This window comes from Citrus clementina, unplaced genomic scaffold, assembly GCF_000493195.1.
Source record: "Citrus clementina cultivar Clemenules unplaced genomic scaffold, Citrus_clementina_v1.0 scaffold_9, whole genome shotgun sequence".
NCBI classification, from domain to species: Eukaryota; Viridiplantae; Streptophyta; class Magnoliopsida; order Sapindales; family Rutaceae; genus Citrus; species Citrus x clementina.
This window is the reverse complement of record NW_006261964.1, coordinates 2,945,282-2,965,151: the sequence shown is the minus strand read 5'-3', so window position 1 is coordinate 2,965,151 and position 19,870 is coordinate 2,945,282. Positions and strand designations below refer to the sequence as shown.

Below are 19,870 nucleotides of genomic sequence, written 5' to 3'. Positions count from 1 at the left end.
GAGAGAGTGAATGGCTGGAGAATTCTAAAAAATAAATGTGCGGGGATACTTTTGTAATTAACATTAACAAAGAGGGTTTTATAAGTGTTTTTAGGGGGTGGAAATAGAATCACTCTTAGCTTTTTGTCCTTTTTTAAGAAGCAGACTAGGGCTATTCTGAAGTTGATCCAAAAGAAACCGGCCCAAGTCATTGATTTAGGGATGGCTAGTCATTGATTATCCACGGTTGAGCCTTTTTTTTTTTAAAAAAAATAAATATTTTGGGTATTACAATTTTTGTTTACGATAAAAAATTTAAATTAAATCTACCATGATACAGTTTACATTTCTACTTTCATACATTTTAAAGGAGAATCCATTCTACCCATCAATACCTCTACTCAATTTCTTAGAAGGAATTTTTATGATATAGTAGATGTATTATAATTGGTTAATTCATGTATAACATGTGTAATTGAATTTTATATAGCCACCAATTGCATCTGGTTCTTTAAAATAAATGTGTGTGTATATATATATATATATACTATAATACTTTATTTATTCTAATTTTAGAAATTAGTCCATTGGTTGTTAGCAGCCCATTGTTTTGACTTGTCAACTCGTGTATTTTTCAAATACAGACTGTCTGCACCGAATGGATGAATAAATTGGATTTAGTCGTGGACAAAAGCATCAACGCGTTCACAAATCTTATATAATGGCTGCTCAGTACTCTATCCACAACGTAGCACTCAGAACAAAAGATATGACTCTCTCTTACAATTATCTTCTCTTTTGCTCACTTGTTCTTTCCGTGATCATCTCTCCCTGCATAGCCCAAACATCTTTTAGACCGAAAGCATTAATTCTTCCTGTAACCAAAGATGCATCAACTCTCCAATACCTCACTCAAATCAACCAAAGAACCCCACTTGTGCCTGTGAAATATACCCTTGATCTCGGCGGTCAGTTTCTCTGGGTGGTTTGTTTGGAAGATTATGAGTCATCTTCCTTCACATCTCCCCCTTGCCACTCCGCTCCATGCTCTCTTGCTAATGCTCCATTTTGTTGGGATTGCTCTGATTCTCAACCTAGGCCAGGCTGCAACAACAATACCTGCAATCTCTTACCGGATAACACTATAAATGGCATTAGTTTCAATGGTCCGTTGTCCATGGATGTCGCGTCTATCCAGTCTACTAACGGGAAGAACCCGGGTAGAGTTGTTTCGGTGCCTAAGCTCCTCTTTGTGTGTGCCGATAGGTTTCATTTGACAGATCTCGCTAACGGTGTTAGGGGCATGGCTGGCCTTGGAAGAAACTCAATTTCACTTCCATCTCTGTTCTCTTCTGCTTTCAGCTTTCCTAGAAAATTTGCCATTTGCTTGAGCTCTTCTACCAAAGCTAACGGTGCTGTCTTCTTTGGCGACGGGCCTTATGTGATGCTCCCTGGTGTTGACGTTTCCACGTCCCTCATACACACCCCACTTATCCTCAATCCTGTGTCCACAGCAACTCTTCTTTTCAGGCCCCGACCTTCAACTGATTACTTCATTGGAGTCAAGTCCGTTAAAATCAACGGACATGTTGTCCCGTTAAACACTTCTTTGCTATCTATTGACAAAAACGGTGTCGGCGGAACCAAGATCAGCACCGTCCATCCTTACACAGTGTTGGAGTCATCAATCTACGAAGCTTTCGTTAAAGCTTTCACCAAAGAGTTGGCTAATGCGCCTAGAGTCGAATCAGTTTCACCTTTTGGGGCGTGCTTTGATTCTACCCGCATTGGCAGCACACGTGTCGGCCCAGCAGTGCCTCAGATCGATCTTGTCTTGCAAAGCAGCGACGTGTACTGGAGAATTTTTGGTGCAAACTCAATGGTGCAAGTCAAAAGCAACGTGATGTGCCTTGGTTTTGTGGACGGTGGAGTGAATCCTAGGACTTCAATTGTGATCGGAGGACATCAATTGGAAGACAATCTTCTGCAGTTTGATTTGGCCACATCAAGGCTAGGCTTCAGTTCTTCTCTCCTGTTCCGTCGGACAACATGTTCCAATTTTAACTTCACATCTACTGCTTGATTAGCAATTGTTTTTGTATTTCAGTTTCAAGATTATGTAATAAATAAATTGTCACGTGGTTAATTACATTTCTGTTTTTCCAATAAAACTTTTCCTTGTTTGGCTTTCAGTGTGAGTCGAGAATACAATGCTGTGCTATATTGCATCATGTTTTTCGTTGTCTTTCCCAAATTTCAAACAAATAGTCATGCCACGTAAATGCTAATAATTTTTTTTTTGGTTATCATATTTTTATTTGTTTAATGTTAACAACAAAGTAATATAAAAAAAAATACATATATGTTACGAAAAAATAACCTTTTTTTCTTAATTTAGTTATATTTTACAAATTTTTAGTCTTCTCAAACACAAAAATTCTACGTGAGACTTTAATTTCTCTCCCATAATAATTTCATTCCGTTATATACATGACATTCAAATATGAAAAAATTATTGTAAACTTCTTTCTTTTAATCTGGTTCAAAACATTCTTTCAATTTTTTTTTTCAGATTTGAAATTTTTAAGAATATTTTCAGAAAATAAAATACATAGTTAAGGTTTTTCGGAGAAAACTAACACAAACTACCACCTTTTAAATAAGCATTTAGATATTAAATTTTTTATTTTTATTTTAGTTGATTGGTATGGACATATTCACGAGGAACTAATACATTATAAGAACCCACAAAAATTCGTCTCATAGCTTTTTCTACCGGAAATCGTAGTACTTCATCAAAGAATTGTTACTTACTTTTAATAATATAGAATAGAACCTTGATAAAAATTAATAATTTTGGAACTATGAAAAATATATTTAGCAAATATTAGTATATCAATAAATCTATTACTTGCTAATTTATAAAGATAATATCTCATTCATAATAGGAATTTTAATGAAATATAAAGGCAGTGTAATTAGATAATGTAGTGGTTCTATCAAGCTGTAAGACACCATTCTCATTTGATTTTGAATGATTGAATCAATCATTTGATAATTATTTGGCTCGATGACGATTACATGATAAAACATAGAGAAGATTTTTGGGAGGTTATATATTAAGTCGATCTCTTCTTTACCTCTCTTAACATAGCTATATGGAGTACAAAAATTGGTTCTCATTTGAAAAGTATAATGAAAGCAACAATGACTAATGAAATGCATAAAACATTATATATGTGTAACAAAGAAAATCATAAACATATCATACGTACTTAGTTTTAAATTAGTTAAGTATTAATTAATTTATGTATTAATTGGGTCCTATAGGAAAATGATTTTTTTTTGAAAAATTTATTATCTAATAAATTTATCGAATTATTAATTTATCATGCTAGCCCTAAGTTGGGACCGACAAAAACTATTATTTCATTAAAGTTTTTAATCAAAATTATTAATTTAACAAAGTTATACTATATTTATCGTCTATTTTTTTATTTATTTTTTAAACTTGTACGTACTTCAATTTAAGAAAAGAAGAAAAATGACAAAACGACTTATAGGTGCTTCAGTTTCTTTATACATGGTAATTTTTCATCTTTTAATGCCTCTAGAATATAATCTACTTTCTGTCGTTGGAATTTGGTGGTTCTCCAAAGCCAATAGAATCATACACGACCCCTAGGAAGGGTCAGTTATTTATTGACTGTTATTTCTTGACTAAGTAAGATAGATTGTATTGTTTCCTCTGTAAAGCAAATAGCTTGGCACGTTGATGACGTAAAATCTACACAAGCCATGAATCCCATGTCTAGCAATGGCATTGTCCTTTGCTATTGTCCCCGTCGAGAATAGAGGTCGCCTGTCTCTTTGACAAATATTGAAATTAAACTGAAGCCGTAAATTAGAGTATGAAGCTGCTGACAAGGCCAATTGGAGTGTGTAATTTCCTTTGCTGCTGACGTTCTCCAATTGAAATATAATCTGCCGTGGGTAGGTTGGAATGTGCTATTTCCAACTTTGCTAGTAACATGAGCAAAGAACCATTCTCGAGTGTTATTGCTGACGCCAATGGTGTATGGGATATCATCATTGGGATTTGGGACAAAAATCTTCAGATCGTTCCCACAATCCGTATTGCCTAAACTTGTCCAACCGTCTGGTGAACAATGGGTTCTTGAATTTTGTGTAGGGACCTTTGTTAAAAATAACAGCAGGAGTAGATGGAGACTTGAAACATGTATCGAATATGCTTCTCTTAAGCGTTATTTGTCCCATCTTGGTAGAGATTGCTTATAGGTTTACCGGCAAGTCTCTTAACCTATAAGCAATCTCTACTAGGATATGACAAGCCTTTAATGTGATATGCTCCAAGCAAAAGTGAAGACCTCACTAAGAGAATATGAACACTTTATATCTAGCAAATTTTCTGTTCTTGTAGGAAATTAATAAGGATAAGAATTGTTGTAACAAAAATATACAATATTTTTTTTAAAGAATGAGATTATTATTGAAAGTCATCTCCCTTGTCCTTATATAGACTTCTAAACACCGAGATACCACCAAATATTGTGATTTTTTATAAGTGATTCGTTGTGATCACATTTCACAATTAAATTTTTTATTCTTATTTGACCAAAACCCAACAAATCTTACATATTCTTGTACGGAGAATTTGTTTCTAGCAAGCCTCTCTTTTTAATTAGGAAATCCCACCTCTTGTTTACTCTCACATGTCACAAATGAGTCTTCCTTGTTAGTTTCTCTCAATAATATGATTTGATCTTTCTCTAACATTTGGCTTATACTGATTTAGAGTGGTTTATAAAATAGATTTAATCCATGTTGAGCTTATCTATACTCAACTTTTCATAATTTTCTGTCATATGTGTATGTATAGCAATATAAAATTAAGATACTATTCTAATTAGGATTAGTAATGCTTATTAAAAAAAAAAGAGATAAGAAATTGATGATCAAAATAGAAAATACTTTTCTAACTTCTAAATAGGAAATGACCAAAACCCTTTTTCATTTGGTAAAATTAATTAACTAATTAAGGTTAGTATGAATTAATATTTATATTAATAAATGTTTATTTTCATATCACACGTTGCCTAAACGATGAAGTATACGGTTAGTTTTTTTTTTTTTAAATTTGAATTAACCTCAAAAATTTGAGGGAGATATATTAAAATAAATAAAGAAAGTAGCAGCACAAAGCAAAGAAGCAGGGGGAGAGACCAGACCAGACATAATCCTCAAAACCCAGAAAAAAAAAAAAAGCCAGACAATTTAGAAAACAAAAATATAAGGGGCAATTAACTTAGCAGAATCGATAATATGGCACCTTAATAACGTCCCTGTGCGACAGAGACAGAATGTCAGCCGCAGGGGCAGCATAATCTCACCAAGTGAAAGAGTCTAGATCAGCACCCAAAAATTAGCCAGCTTAGTCATCAACTACACTACGGTTAGCAACCATTCCATCAACTGTAAAATAGAATGTTTGGAGTTAGTCGCCTAGCCGTACATATTAAATGAAATATGAAGCCTTACGTAGATGATGGAAGTACCAGTAATCATGCTTAGCTTAGCTACCACAAATTAATCCCACTACATGAGAAGAATGTTAATGAACAGAGTTATTGCAAACCGTAAATGGGATTTTCGCTTTATGTTACGTACTTTGTGTTGATTTTAGTTGTATCTCTGTCAGGGGCTAAGAATTGCGATCGTTGGCAACACTGTGATCATCGATTCATCAATCAACGTAAATTTATGATTGATGACTCTGTTTGACCAATTCTATGAATAGAATTAATTGTTACCATATTATTTTCTTTATATATATGTGCATCAAAAGTGAAAAATTACGTACTGCTTGTTATTACCAGTTTACTGATCTGAGCTATGCCAGCCAGAGACAATTAATTGCTTTTGCCAATTGGTAGCTAGCAGCCGTTATAGAATTTGAAGAATACCCATTAATTGTTACAACTTGTCAAGTTGTGTAATTTGGATTTGGTCATGATTGAAAGCTTTTACGCGTTCAGAAATCTACTATAAATTCAGCTGGCTGCTCACAACTCTACCGCAGTACTCTATCCACAACGCAGTACTCTATCCACAACGCAGCACTTAGAGCCAAAGATATGGCTCTCTCTTACAATTATCTTCTCTTTTGCTCACTTGTCCTTTCCGTGATCATCTCTCCCTGCATAGCCCAAACATCTTTTAGACCAAAAGCATTAATTCTTCCCGTAACCAAAGATGCATCAACTCTCCAATACCTCACTCAAATCAACCAAAGAACCCCACTTGTGCCTGTGAAATATACGCTTGATCTTGGCGGTCAGTTTCTCTGGGTGGTTTGTTTAGAAGATTATGAGTCATCTTCCTTCACATCTCCCCCTTGCCACTCCGCTCCATGCTCTCTTGCTAATGCTCCATTTTGTTGGGATTGCTCTGATTCTCAACCTAGGCCAGGCTGCAACAACAATACTTGCAATCTCTTACCGGATAACACTATAAATGGCATTAGTTTCAATGGTCCGTTGTCCATGGATGTCGCGTCTATCCAGTCAACTAACGGGAAGAACCCGGGTAGAGTTGTTTCGGTGCCTAAGCTCCTCTTTGTGTGTGCCGATAGGTTTCATTTGACAGATCTCGCTAACGGTGTTAGGGGCATGGCTGGCCTTGGAAGAAACTCAATTTCACTTCCATCTCTGTTCTCTTCTGCTTTCAGCTTTCCTAGAAAATTTGCCATTTGCTTGAGCTCTTCTACCAAAGCTAACGGTGCTGTCTTCTTTGGCAACGGGCCTTATGTGATGCTCCCTGGTGTTGACGTTTCCACGTCTCTCGTATACACCCCACTTATCCTCAATCCTGTGTCCACAGCTTCTCTTCTTTTCAGGCCCCGACCTTCAACTGATTACTTCATTGGAGTCAAGTCCGTTAAAATCAACGGACATGTTGTCCCGTTAAACACTTCTTTGCTATCGATTGACAAAAACGGTGTCGGCGGAACCAAGATCAGCACCGTCCATCCTTACACAGTGTTGGAGTCATCAATCTACGAAGCTTTCGTTAAAGCTTTCACCAAAGAGTTGGCTAATGCGCCTAGAGTCGAATCAGTTTCACCTTTTGGGGCGTGCTTTGATTCTACCCGCATTGGCAGCACACGTGTCGGCCCAGCAGTGCCTCAGATCGATCTTGTCTTGCAAAGCAGCGACGTGTACTGGAGAATTTTTGGTGCAAACTCAATGGTGCAAGTCAAAAGCAACGTGATGTGCCTTGGTTTTGTGGACGGTGGAGTGAATCCTAGGACTTCAATTGTGATCGGAGGACATCAATTGGAAGACAATCTTCTGCAGTTTGATTTGGCCACATCAAGGCTAGGCTTCAGCTCTTCTCTCCTGTTCCGTCGGACAACATGTTCCAATTTCAACTTCACATCTCATGCTTAAATATTGAGCATTAATGTTTGCCTTTGTTTTCCAAGATTGTGTAATAAATTGTCGTGTGGTTATATTTTTTATTATTGAACAAAGTTTATATCTTATTATTCAATAAAGCTTTCCCGGTTTCGTGCATGTTTAATTGAAGAATGAGTGGCAAATGGCTTTTTCTCCAATTCACTCTCGAGGTTACATTCAATTGGCAACTTATTGTAAAAAGCAAGTTGGTGATGCATTTATTTTTGTTTATTTATGAATAGCTAACTTATATCTTATTCATTAATTGTCACATGAAAGGCATGAGTTGAATATGATCACCACACAAGCCTTCTGGGAGCAAGGAAGTCTTTGTCACAAAGCATATGTGGAGACTCGATTAAGTGATTTGATTACTACTTTATTATATAATAACAGTCTCCTTATCAAAACAAGATTTACTTAAACGGACATATACATAATTTTTTCGCCTCGCCCTTTGTAACTATTGTTTTATAATAGATGGAACAAATATATAACTATGTCTTCCGTCTAATATGAGTAAATTAAGGGACAAACCGAAATATATTTACTAATATTTTGATTTATCTAACTGAAAAAGTAAAGTGGCTTGGCTATTTTTTACAAACCACTTATTGGTGTATCGGTTGAGTGATGAACATACACATGCTTGCTTCATTTTTTAGGTTTAAATTTTGAGTTTCCTGGTGTATGAGAACAGGTTTTATCAATATTTTATTTGATGTAGATTTATTTGGTGTATATTTCAAATTAGACTTCAACGTTGATGCATCAAATCAGGTTCAACCAAGCATTGAATTGGGTTTCAAATTCCTACGTGCATATGTGGAGCTACATTTATTAGTATTAATAATTTCTATAAAAAAGAAAGAAACACCAAATCTTATCATAATATATGTCATACGAGAAGCTTATTGTAGTATACAATCTGTTGTAATAATTAAACTATTTAATCTATTTACGAGAACTATTAATCAAATAGAGAAATTACGAGTTTTTATAGATATTTGTTATCGAAAATCAAAAAATTCCGAAATTTATTATGATGCTTATCACAAGCTTCTCTTCATATTAATTAATTTAGACGAGTTTAATTATATAATCGCCAAGATGAAAAACGACAGCTCGGGCTAGTCGGCTGGTGGTACAATAATTTTAGAGAAACATGCATGAATTTCAACCATTCTTTTCACATCACAAAATAGTTTTTTTCAAGGTCCAAATTAAAATTTAGTTCATTGGATTACATCTTAGATGCACGTCTCAATAACTTGCTATTTCAATTTTGTAAGTTTCCAAATTTTTAAGTATATCATAACTAGTTACAGATTACAAATCTTTAAATACACCCAACTTCCTTGATAAAAAAATAAGACGTTATCTCATTTTCTTGCTTATAGTATAACCAATAGCTAGTAGAGGATATAAGCATTCTGATGAGTAATATTTTTTAAGCAGGCAACAAAGGTATTTCAAACTAATTTTCTACTATAGTTGATTGGTTCTTGTAGTTTCTTGTTATTTAAATCATCTCATTGCCGGTATAGCTCTTCATGTGACCATAATTATCATTTTAATTAGCATAAACACAGTGATTCAGTTTATAGTCGGATGCCTTTACATTTTCATTTTCATCAAATACAAATGGCCATCTCAGTTCTTCTGACTAATCAAATAATACTTCCTAACTTGTACCTATAATAGTAATTAAAGGATACGTATTTTCACATTTCATATTATGTAGTATCGAAGTCAAGCTCTTCTTGCAACAGTAGTTGTGCAATACAAAAAAATTGAGCATTAACAAAATATTTACTGTAGTTCACGCATGTGTATGCTTCTTTTATACACACACACACACACACACACATACACATAAACACTCATTTTTCTAATACGGCTGTCAACACGGATGAATTGATTTTGGTCGTGGGATGGGTCAAATGCTTCTACACATTCTTAAAGGGTCAGAGATAGCTAGTGATAGGTATCATTGTTTAGCTGAAGGAGGCGGTGTCCCAGTGGTCATCATTGACGGCTCTTTTTCTGTGGGGAAATTTTTTAAACATTTGATCACTTGCTTTCATTATAAGAAACCTAAATTAATCAACAAGATATATCCCCTTTCGTATTAAGTATCTATAAAATGGAGGACACATCTATTTTTTCCATTGATTAATGAGAATTTAGGATTAGATCTGTTTAGATTCCCCGTAAAACAGCACATTTATCAATTATCACATACGAAACTTATTATATATATCATGCATCTGAATAGATTCGCGGCTGCTTGGCTGCTAAATAGTCGACAATCCAGATAGACAAAACTATAAAAAAAAAGCCCCACTATCAATTATTTAACAGCAAAGGCTTACTATAAATAGACATGGCTTCTCACAACCGTACACTACGCAGCCACTTAAATAAACATCATAAAATGGCAGCTCTCTCTTACAATTTTTCCCTCATTTGCTCTCTTGTACTCGTATTGATCTCTCCTTCCACTGCCAAAACATCTTTTAGACCAAAAGCATTAGTTCTTCCAGTAACCAAAGATTCATCAACTCTCCAATATGTGACTGAAATCAAGCAAAGAACCCCTCACGTACCAGTGAAATTGACCATTGATCTTGGTGGACGGTCACTTTGGGTTAATTGTGATGAAGAAACTTATAAATCTTCCTCCTATAAATTTGCCCCATGCCACTCAGCTCCATGCTCTCTTGCTAATGCTCGTATTTGTTGGGATTGCTTTTCCGAACCTAGGCAATTCTGCCAAAACAGAACTTGCAATATCTTACCGGATAACCCCATAAGAGGCATCTTCTCAAATGGTCCGGTCTCCATGGATGTTGTATCTATCCAATCTACCGATGGCAAGAATCCCGGTAAGGTTGTTTCATTGCCTCAGCTCCTCTTTGTTTGTGCATCATTTGATCTATCTGATCTTGCTAAGGGTGTTACCGGTATGGCGGGCCTGGGAAGGGCCAAAATTTCACTTCCATCCCTATTCTCTGCTGCTTTTAGCTTCCCGAGAAAATTTGCAATTTGCTTGAGTTCCTCTACCAAAGCTAACGGTGCTGTCTTCTTTGGTGACGACCCTTATGTTATGCTCCCTGATGTTGACGTTTCCAAGTCTCTCACTTACACCCCACTAATCCTCAATCCTGTGACCACAGCCTCAATTTCTCTTTTCCCCGAACCTTCTTCTGATTACTTCATTGGGGTAAAGTCTATTAAGATCAATGGAAATGTTGTCCCGTTGAACACATCATTGCTCTCTGTTGACAAAAAGGGTTTCGGAGGAACGAAGATCAGCACGGTCAATCCTTACACTGTGATGGAAACATCAATCTACAAAGCTTTTACCGAAGCTTTCATCAAGGAGCTGGCGAATGTCCCTAGAGTTAAGCCAGTTTCACCTTTTGGGACATGCTTTAGTTCTCCTCACATTGGCAGCACTCGTGTTGGTGCAGCTGTGCCTCTGATTGATCTCGTCTTGCAAAGTAGCAAAGTGATTTGGAGTATTTTTGGCGCAAACTCAATGGTGCAAGTCAAAGACGATGTGCTTTGCCTAGGGTTTGTTGATGGTGGAGTAAACCCCAGGACTTCGATTGTGATAGGTGGGCATCAATTGGAAGATAATCTTCTACAGTTTGATTTGGCCACGTCAAGGCTAGGCTTTAGCTCTTCTCTTCTCTTCCACCGAACAACTTGTTCCAATTTCAACTTTTCATCTCATGCTTAGATAATTTTTAATTTGCCTTCCATCGTTTCATTTTTTTTTTATAATGCTTTGTTTCAAGATCAATAATTTGGGGCGTTGTGTTATTTCTTTTTAATTCAATAAAGCTTTTCTTTGTTTTGGTCAGTGTTTAACAGAAAATTATAATTAAAAAAAAAAAAAGTGTCTGGCTTTTCACCAATCTGTTGGCTAGAGTAGTACATTCAAGTTGCAATTTATAGCGGAAAGGCAATTGTCTGTGATGTAAATTTTTTTTTTCAATCTTTTGGGGAAAAAGAAAAAGAAAAAACCATACGGCATATTCTAAAATCTATGGTACTGAATCAAGAAATTCTTAGTTAACTCTAAGCCAAGTGGTTTTTTGCTCCACTCACTGAGGATACGTCCGTATCAAGATTCAGCACTTTTTTCTTTAAGGGAAAAATTAATTTATAAATTCATTATTCATTGTATCCATTAGAAAAACTATATAATAAAATATTTTAAAAATAGTGAAAAAAATCCAACATTGAATAAAATGTAACCTCATTTATGATTAAACTTTTAGAATAAATTTTGGGATGTCTAATATAATAATTATTTATTTGAAAAATTGTATGCTTGCATAAAAAATGGAAATAAATTCATAATATTGTATTCTCATTTTTTTTATTAATAGGAATTTAGTTGAAGTTTGTTTAAAGTCTAGATTTTCTTAAAACTGAAATCTTACTGTAATCGCGTCTTTACCCTCAAATTACCAATTGCATAAAATTAATTTGAAATATTCTCTATCCCATCACACGTATTCTATTTCAATAAAGCTATCATAAATGAAGTATTGATAAAAATGAACTTTATAAGTGTATAAATATTAACAAAATTTATAAACAAGTAATGCTGAAATATTGGAAGAAATTAAACCAATGAAAATAGTTAGTAACATGTGATGGAAGTGGTCGAACCCTTGTCTATATATTAAGTTTGACGGAAAAATACTCGTAATTATTTCTTGTTCGAGAAGTATCATGACTATTTCTTAAAAAAGCAACACAATCTTAATTGTTGCTTTTTGATTCCAAGTATGAATCATATAGGAGATTTGAAGTTATTAACTGATTTCACCTCTACATTGATTGATATAACTGAACATGTTAACAATCACACTACTCTGGGTTCTTAATAAAGTTGAATAGTGCATTATCAGCTGCCATTATTTTTCTAGTTCATTTCAACAATAATTTTAATTTTAGATAATTCTTGCATAATAAAGTTGAATGGTGCATCCTTTGAGTTTATTATTATTCGAGAAAGTTTAATTGCATCAATACTTGGACTGGAGTTCATGTCAACTGAGATGCCCGTTGTCTATTGAACAACTTGTGAATTGAATAACAAATTCCTATGCATAAAAACAGTTCCTACGCATGAATAACAAATTCTTATGCATAAAAACAGTGGTGATTAGCTCAAGCTTAGTATACCCACTGAGGCAGCCGCAATGAAAAGAGCATTCTTCTACTTATTTAGAAGCTGCTCGGGCTTAGTATGATCATTGAGTAATTAATAGAAGCTGTTCAGGCTCAGTATGATCACTGAGACAGCAGTGACGAAGAGGGTATTCTTCTCCCTATTAGAAGCTGCTCAAAATAAGATTGATAAACAAAGTTGTCTAGTGAATTGAAAAATTCTGGTTAAAGCCGTCGATAAGCAGAGTGCTATGAAACACTTCAAATTTCATCATTCATGCAATGGCCGTGCATCTTGTTGAAAATTTGGCTTCCATGATGCAATTTACTTCCAACCAATTCCATATGGTGTTAATCAAGGAATGACACCATGTAACATCAAATCAAAATGACAAGAAAAAGTGAGTATAATCCAAAAGCGGATTGGAACAATGTCCAGGAGAGAGGCTGGTGGCCTTTGGATTTGAATCCAAAGGCCACCTGTGGCTGCACATGGTGGAGCCCATCATGTGCAGCCAAACCAAAAAAAATTAAAAGAGGCTGTTCCAATTCGGGACTCCCGGATTGGAACAGCCTCCTATATATATATATATGTTATAAGTTATGAGCTCTCCTAACTAAGAAGACACATTTTAGGTTACAAAGCCCAATAATAAAATTCGTGACGATTTTTGTGTTCAAAGCAGGTGATATCTATTTAGTTGTTGAGCTCATACTATTACAATTAGTATCAGAGCCAACTTGCGACTAGATGTCTGTTCTGTTCCCAATAATCCTCGTGAGAACTTGAGGTCCTCAAGAGGGAAAGTACGTAATATTTTGCTGACCTGAGGGATGGACAGCAGCCAAACGAGATGATAATACAATTTCAACCGCATTTAGAAAAATCAAGCAAACAGATTAAGTCCAAGATGAATCTCGGGTAAACTGTTACCATAGGATACTTAACTAAATAGGTAGCTTAAACTAGGGTATTTTAACTTGTTAATATGAGACTTAAGATATCGCTGTATGATCAAGAAGAATAGTGTAACCTAAACACTAAAGATTCATTAAGCACCAATGCAGAAGACGTCAGTATCACTATGTTTTACGAAGCTTACTAGAGAGAATGCCAACTGAACCATATATGCTCGATCTTTCAGGTTTCAGCTGATGTTCAGGATCAGTAAGATCGACAAGAGCAGATACTGCATGACTGAAAGAAAGATGCGATTGACATGACAACTTGGAGGGAGAAGCCAAGCGGATCTCACACACTCATATAATGTTCCGCTTATACAGCTGCAAAAGAAATTCTAGTGTGATCAATAACCTTTTCTAGAATAGATATGATCTCTGTGATAATAAATAATTTTTAAATAAACTGAAACCAGACGACGTGATCACAAGCTAGCAATCACGATACATTCAAATCTAAGTCCTTTGGTATTGCACCATATCAATTCCCTCTCCTTGTTTACTGAGTATAACTTCATCCCATCTTGTAAAGTAGAGCGGAACCAGCTGAGCAGGAGGTTTCATTTCATCAAGCTTGGCTATCGTATATAATTTTTCCCAAGTTGACCGCTCTCCATATTCCTTCATCATCCATAAGTCAAATCATCAATTTCTCATTTGAAAAATATTAATCATAATAAACCAGAAAGATGAAGGAGCAGCTGATAAGCTAAAATCTGGTACTTTCGGGAGTAAACCTTCTGAATGATGTAACAGTGTCCACCGAGTCTTGACCTGAAGAAGAATAAAGAAAAATGTTAAAAGTAGATTTTTGAACTAAAGATAGGCTTCAGTAAGTGTTTAAAAACCGAGCTTGTATTGGTTGAAAGGAAAGAAAAGGCGGGATAAAATTTTGGCAACGAATGAATGAAGTGGGTTCCCTAACAGAAAACTTGGATTTTTTCAACAAGTTATGTTTAAAGAATAAAAAAAGAAAAAAGGAAAAAAGGGGAAAAAAAAAGGAACTTTCTTCTTCAGTTGATTACACCCTTAAGCTAGAAATAAAAAACTCAACTGAAGTGACAATTAGGTCTTAAATTTCAAAATTTTCAATGAATGACTTCAAAACTTTTGAGGGGATTCAGCATTTCCAACGTGTGCAACAAGTTAAACATTTTAATTATGAGTATCAAAATGAGATTCATCAAAGCAATGAGAGTAACACACACCCATAGCCCAAATCATCAAGCAATGCAATGGTTATTAAAAAAAAAAAAAGCAAAATTCTGAATATATTAATACCGAAAACTCTACAATGTTGAATCGCTTTACACAATGTTCACTTGTTCACCCATCACAATATCCCCACAACTTCAGCTGATAAGATAAAATCAGCGGCCTCTAACATATATAAAGAATTGAATATGCTGAATCTTAGGAGGAACAATAAACAAAAAATGAAAATCATAAAGATGACAGAAAGCACAGCATCAGTTCCATGGATCATCCCAGCCTTTTGGTCCTTCCCTTTTAACGAAGTCAATAATTGCCTGGACAGCTTCCTTAACTCTATTAGAAAGCGAGTGAATCCCATGTTCAATTTCAACTTTCTCTGCGCCACCCATAGCTCTGCACAATCTGCATGATTTCAAATATTAACAAATATCATTTGTTTAAGTCAGAAATGTCAATAGTCTCCAAAAAATGGCTAAGATGCAAAGGACTAAAAAATGGCTACATTCTCACCTTTCAACCAATGCTTTCTTGTCAACATACTCTGGCACATATTCGTCGGCCATGGAAAAGATAACCTGTGCAGAAAAAATATGAAATACCCGAGTTGTAGACAACTACCATGCACTTAGTTCATTGTAATGAAGCAAAGACCCATTGCTTTCACTTGTAATAATCAAATACTTCCCACCCCTTGTTTTAGCCCTCACAAATATTAGTCATCGCAAAACAAAGGAAAATGTGATAGCCCAAGCTGAAAGGTGACAGTAGTTAAGACTTTTAGGAAAGTAAGAAGTAAAAAGAGTGCTGACCTGGCAAGGAGTATTAGCCATGTGACCCAGTCTCTGTTTCAGCTGGTCATCACTAAGGTCCGAACTGAACATGTCGTCATCCCCCATGTAGGCGCAAAGAGAGTGATACCTGCAAAAAATGTGGTCTTTTAGCAATAAATCACCATTATAAAGCCCTAAACAATTATCTGACCGTTTATGTAATGTAGCAATCCAGTAAATCTGTGGTGCAAATCACTGATATTTCATATTTCACATTGTTAACTAAAATTCTTAAAGGCATGAACATGATGTGCAAAGATCATATTTAAATTACCTAGATATAAATAAACTACTTTTTAATTATTAAACTTTGACTGCAACTCAAGTTCAGAAGTTCACAACACCAAAATTGACGAAAGTAACAAGATAAAGAAAAATGAGATGTACTGTATTCAACAATAGCAAGAATACATAAGTATAACCACCTCTGGGCAGTTATTGGAGAACATGGATCTGCTTCCCTAGGCATTAACTCTGATCCCCGCCCTTCTCTAATCATGCTTGAAGCCAGGTCAATCATAGCAGCTGTTTCAGGAAGAGTTGCTCTGTATTCTCTATCACTAACTGGAGCCTGGCAATCCAATTCGTATTATGACCAAAGCAGCATGTAAATTCACAAGGTGAAGAAAAAACCAAAGACATGAAATGTTCAATCAGGGAAGATAGAAACTTCATAAGGGATCAAAGCAATCATTCGTTACTAAAAGGTGAATGTCTGTGCAAATGGTATCAAGTCTAAAAAATCAGTTGGGTAGCTTAGCCACAAACGTTCACATTGATTGGTGATACACTAATTCTCCGTAGTTTAGCTACAAATGGTATCAGGTATCAATAGATAAGTTAATCTGATAATTGCAATTTAAAACGAGAATGGGTCACAAGAAACATTGATTATCAGTCAAAACTAATCATACACTGTAGAAACATTCTTAAGTAAGTACAGAGAGCAACAAGTTATGACTCGCAATCAATAACACAACAAATATTTCAAAATCGATGGTTAGTACCTGAAAAATGGCAGCACGGACAGCTCGCGAACATGCTGCATTTGCACGCATATAATGCACAATATCCTAGATTTATGAAAATACAAGAAGCATAATTTTACTCGTTAGAAATGCGAAGAGTGAGCGTTCAGATCACTTCAAACTCGGTACAAATTAAAATGCAATAACTAATCACCTGGCAGCCAGTACTATGACCCAGCAACACTACACCTTCAGAATTGTCTTTGTTGATGAGATAGCTAATCAGCTGATCAATTTCCATTGCATCCTTATAAATAATTGGAGCAAGAATATTATAAGTCTAAATAGTAAAGTAGTAGTACATCATTATAAATGCAGGAAAACACATGGCAAGCAACGTATATCAGTTTCCATCTCTAGTGAGCAAAATGGTGGAAATATGAAGAAAAGTAAGTATATAAATTTTCAGTCACAAGGCATAGATAACAATTAATAGGCAGACATATATTACTTGTTGCAAACTGGAAGTGCCATATCCAGTATATGAAGATGTCATAAGAAACTGAACAAGTGACCATCTCTCTTTGTCCAAAGCAATTGCAAGAGGTTCCAAGTATCTGCAAATCAAAAGATGAAAGCAGTGTTAGGCGGTGGCAAGGGGTGGGAAGTTAAGTTTCAAATATGAATTTGGTATTCAGCCAAAACTAATAACAAACAAATCCTAATTATTTGCTCCCCCTATCACACAGAGGTTCTCTTCCTGTATTCCAGCAACCCCAAAATGAATGTCCTTTAAAAATAAATATTTATATTCGCCTAGGTTTCCAATTGCCAGTCGCCATGCTTTTATCAGTATCTACTCTCACACTTCAAACATGTGACTGCTGTGTCTTCAGGTATGTTTGCATAAAATAGATTAAAGTAAAACAACCTCTATTAGATGAAGGTAACAACTAAAGCCAGGTGGCCTTTCTGTTGAAAAGAAATACCAAAAGTAGTGGAGTTCATAATGCTAACAATATGAAACATACTCGGTAGCAAAAAAGCCATCAGTCAATCCGCCAATAAAAATAACTTGTTGTTGATAGTCACCAGTTTTAAATGCGACCTGGAAGGCAAAGAAAGCATAGTAAAAATCATTCGAAAAAATAAATCCAAAGGCAAAGATTTGAATGTACCACAAGACAGCATAAATTGAAAACAAGTTAAAAAAACACAGTACACAGCCCAATTACATGTTTCTATGCCACGGAGTAAAAGCTAACACACAACTACAACAAAGTAGAATATAAAACCCTTCCCTTCAAAAGAGAGACCAAAGTTTTGGTCCACAAGAACTACATCTAATTCTTATACTGTTCAAAAGCCATTGAGTAGGTCCTTACAAGCAACCAAAATGAACAACTCTTATTCTGAAGAAAAACAGTTTTCAAATTATCCAAAGCTCCAACACTCACTATCCAATAAACAATGAGGAGGTTATTACATATGAACATACAAGCAAGATATCCGATTTCTGAAACCTCAACTTCATCAAATCATACATGAATTCCAATGTCAAATTTTAAATTCTTGCTAAATCAGCCCATCTATGCAAATGACGCAAATGAACAATTCATATCCAATCGCAATATCGACAGATAAAATACAACAAATAAACACCAAATTTAATCTTTCAAATATCAAAAGATTTTTTTCAGAAGAAAAATAAAATCCAAGTCATTGAAGGTTGCCACAGCCATAAGTCCATATCTACAAATGAATCAAAACAAAGAATACACAAATGAATCAAAATTTTCACTCTCAATTGCAGCATTCACCTAAAATCTCATCAAAGTTAAATTTTGAACGCAATTCATGAACCAATAGTAACAATTAAAAAAATCCCAAAAGAAAATATAAAGAAACAGACCTGAACAGGCTTGGGACCGTACTTGAAGAGGACACCACGAAACTGGTTCTTGCCCATAACAACGGGGCCGCCCATATCCTGGCCACCGGAAGCTGAATTGCTCGTCACTTTACAACTTGCGGACCTATTTAAGCAGCCTCTAATTCCAGAGAACCAAGAAGTTGACGATGACGTTGTTGCTATTGTTGAAGAAGAAGAAGATGAATTGGATGCTAATGATGAAGAGGAAGCTGAGGACGAAAGTGAAAGATTCATTGTATTTTTCACTTTGATTTTGATCCCATTTTGTTGGGGGGGAATTTGTAATTATTGTGCAAATTTGAGGGTAATAAGAGGATCTATGATTTGTACTTGGAAGCTGGAAAGTAAGATTTGTCTGCGTCACTAATTTTCGGACTGCAAGTGAAGGGCTCTGTTTTGCGCACGCTGTTACGAGCGCGTCATGACAAAGTTCCTTTTCTTGAAATAAAAATAAAAATAGATGATATATAATTTTTTTTTCTTATAAATAAATCCATAAATATAATACAGCATCCTTAAGGATGATTTTGTATAGTTTTCTGCATTTGGTTTTTGGTGAAAAGTTGTATTTTTTTTTGTTTTTTGGTGTGTATTATAACTTGATTATTGCTTTAAAATTGTTACAGGTAAATTTTTTATTGTGAAAAATAAGTAATAGTGTATTAGAAAAATTTGTGATTAAAAATTTTAAGTATAGTGTATTATGTGGATCTCCATTTTTTGTCAAGTGTCTTGATACATTGAATGTTTTATAATTATAAATTTAACTAGTTGTCAAAAATTTATTATTAATTGGCCAAGTTTCTTTTATTATAAAATAATACTTATCTCAATTAATAAGGTGGTATTAATTATTTTTCAAAAGAATGGTATTTATTAATTGAATGGTCATATTTTGTCAGTTTATAGTGTAATAATAGACTTATCATTCTATTTATCATTTAAAAATGAACATCAACTCACTTAAAATATGCAATATTAAAATTTTATTTTAAAGATATATATTCATTTCTATAAAAAAATAGTCATAAAATATAATGTAAAATATACACTCGCTAAAAAAAGTTTAACTCTCTTATTTCTCAATATTGAAATTATCATCGACCTCCTCTAGTTTCCTAAAATAATTTTTCTCTATTAATTCTATTATTTTCTTTTTATCTTTACAACATTAAAGTTATGATTATGAATGTTTTAAACTTTTATTTCTTATCACATTACTCATGTTTTTGCAATAAAATAACAACGAATGTGAAATGAGAAGACCATGCAAAAACAAAGAGATCCTTCAGCAGTCGCTCCACTAGGCGCGTG

General features: G+C 34.7%; 4 protein-coding genes across 4 annotated transcripts; 3 read left to right on the top strand and 1 right to left on the bottom strand.

Moving 5' to 3' along the window:
- The first annotated feature begins 694 nt into the window (after positions 1 to 694).
- On the top strand, positions 695 to 2,171 carry LOC18032990 (basic 7S globulin). The gene has a single exon (XM_006419748.2). The coding sequence runs from the start codon at positions 701 to 703 to the stop codon at positions 2,060 to 2,062; it is 1,362 nt and encodes a 453-aa protein (XP_006419811.2). The 5' UTR covers positions 695 to 700; the 3' UTR covers positions 2,063 to 2,171.
- A 3,896-nt stretch (positions 2,172 to 6,067) lies between these two features.
- On the top strand, positions 6,068 to 7,553 carry LOC18032878 (basic 7S globulin). Its single transcript, XM_006419746.2, has one exon. The coding sequence runs from the start codon at positions 6,135 to 6,137 to the stop codon at positions 7,446 to 7,448; it is 1,314 nt and encodes a 437-aa protein (XP_006419809.1). The 5' UTR covers positions 6,068 to 6,134; the 3' UTR covers positions 7,449 to 7,553.
- Positions 7,554 to 9,894: 2,341 nt separating this feature from the next.
- Positions 9,895 to 11,205, top strand: LOC18033297 (basic 7S globulin). The gene has a single exon (XM_006419745.1). It carries the CDS (start codon positions 9,895 to 9,897, stop codon positions 11,203 to 11,205), a length of 1,311 nt encoding a protein of 436 aa, XP_006419808.1.
- A 3,650-nt stretch (positions 11,206 to 14,855) lies between these two features.
- On the bottom strand, positions 14,856 to 18,868 carry LOC18032931 (UPF0613 protein PB24D3.06c). Its single transcript, XM_006419744.2, has 9 exons — positions 18,536 to 18,868; positions 17,655 to 17,731; positions 17,135 to 17,240; positions 16,838 to 16,930; positions 16,663 to 16,728; positions 16,081 to 16,226; positions 15,635 to 15,743; positions 15,336 to 15,400; positions 14,856 to 15,227 (listed from the first exon to the last, which is right to left on the bottom strand). The coding sequence occupies exons 1-9, from the start codon at positions 18,788 to 18,790 to the stop codon at positions 15,080 to 15,082; spliced, it is 1,065 nt and encodes a 354-aa protein (XP_006419807.1). The 5' UTR covers positions 18,791 to 18,868; the 3' UTR covers positions 14,856 to 15,079.
- Between the last annotated feature and the right edge of the window lie 1,002 nt (positions 18,869 to 19,870).

What these genes read in the sequence shown, in the direction of transcription:
- LOC18032990 (XM_006419748.2), top strand. Translation starts at nt 701, where the DNA reads ATGGCTGCTCAGTACTCTATCCACAACGTAGCACTCAGAACAAAAGAT.
- LOC18032878 (XM_006419746.2), top strand. Translation starts at nt 6,135, where the DNA reads ATGGCTCTCTCTTACAATTATCTTCTCTTTTGCTCACTTGTCCTTTCC.
- LOC18033297 (XM_006419745.1), top strand. Translation starts at nt 9,895, where the DNA reads ATGGCAGCTCTCTCTTACAATTTTTCCCTCATTTGCTCTCTTGTACTC.
- LOC18032931 (XM_006419744.2), bottom strand. Translation starts at nt 18,790, where the DNA reads ATGAATCTTTCACTTTCGTCCTCAGCTTCCTCTTCATCATTAGCATCC. An exon ending in GCACTTCCAGTTTGCAACAA is followed by an intron (nt 16,931 to 17,134) that starts GTAATATATGTC and finishes ATTATTTATAAG; the next exon opens with GATGCAATGGAAATTGATCA. An exon ending in GTCATAGTACTGGCTGCCAG is followed by an intron (nt 16,729 to 16,837) that starts GTGATTAGTTAT and finishes TCATAAATCTAG; the next exon opens with GATATTGTGCATTATATGCG.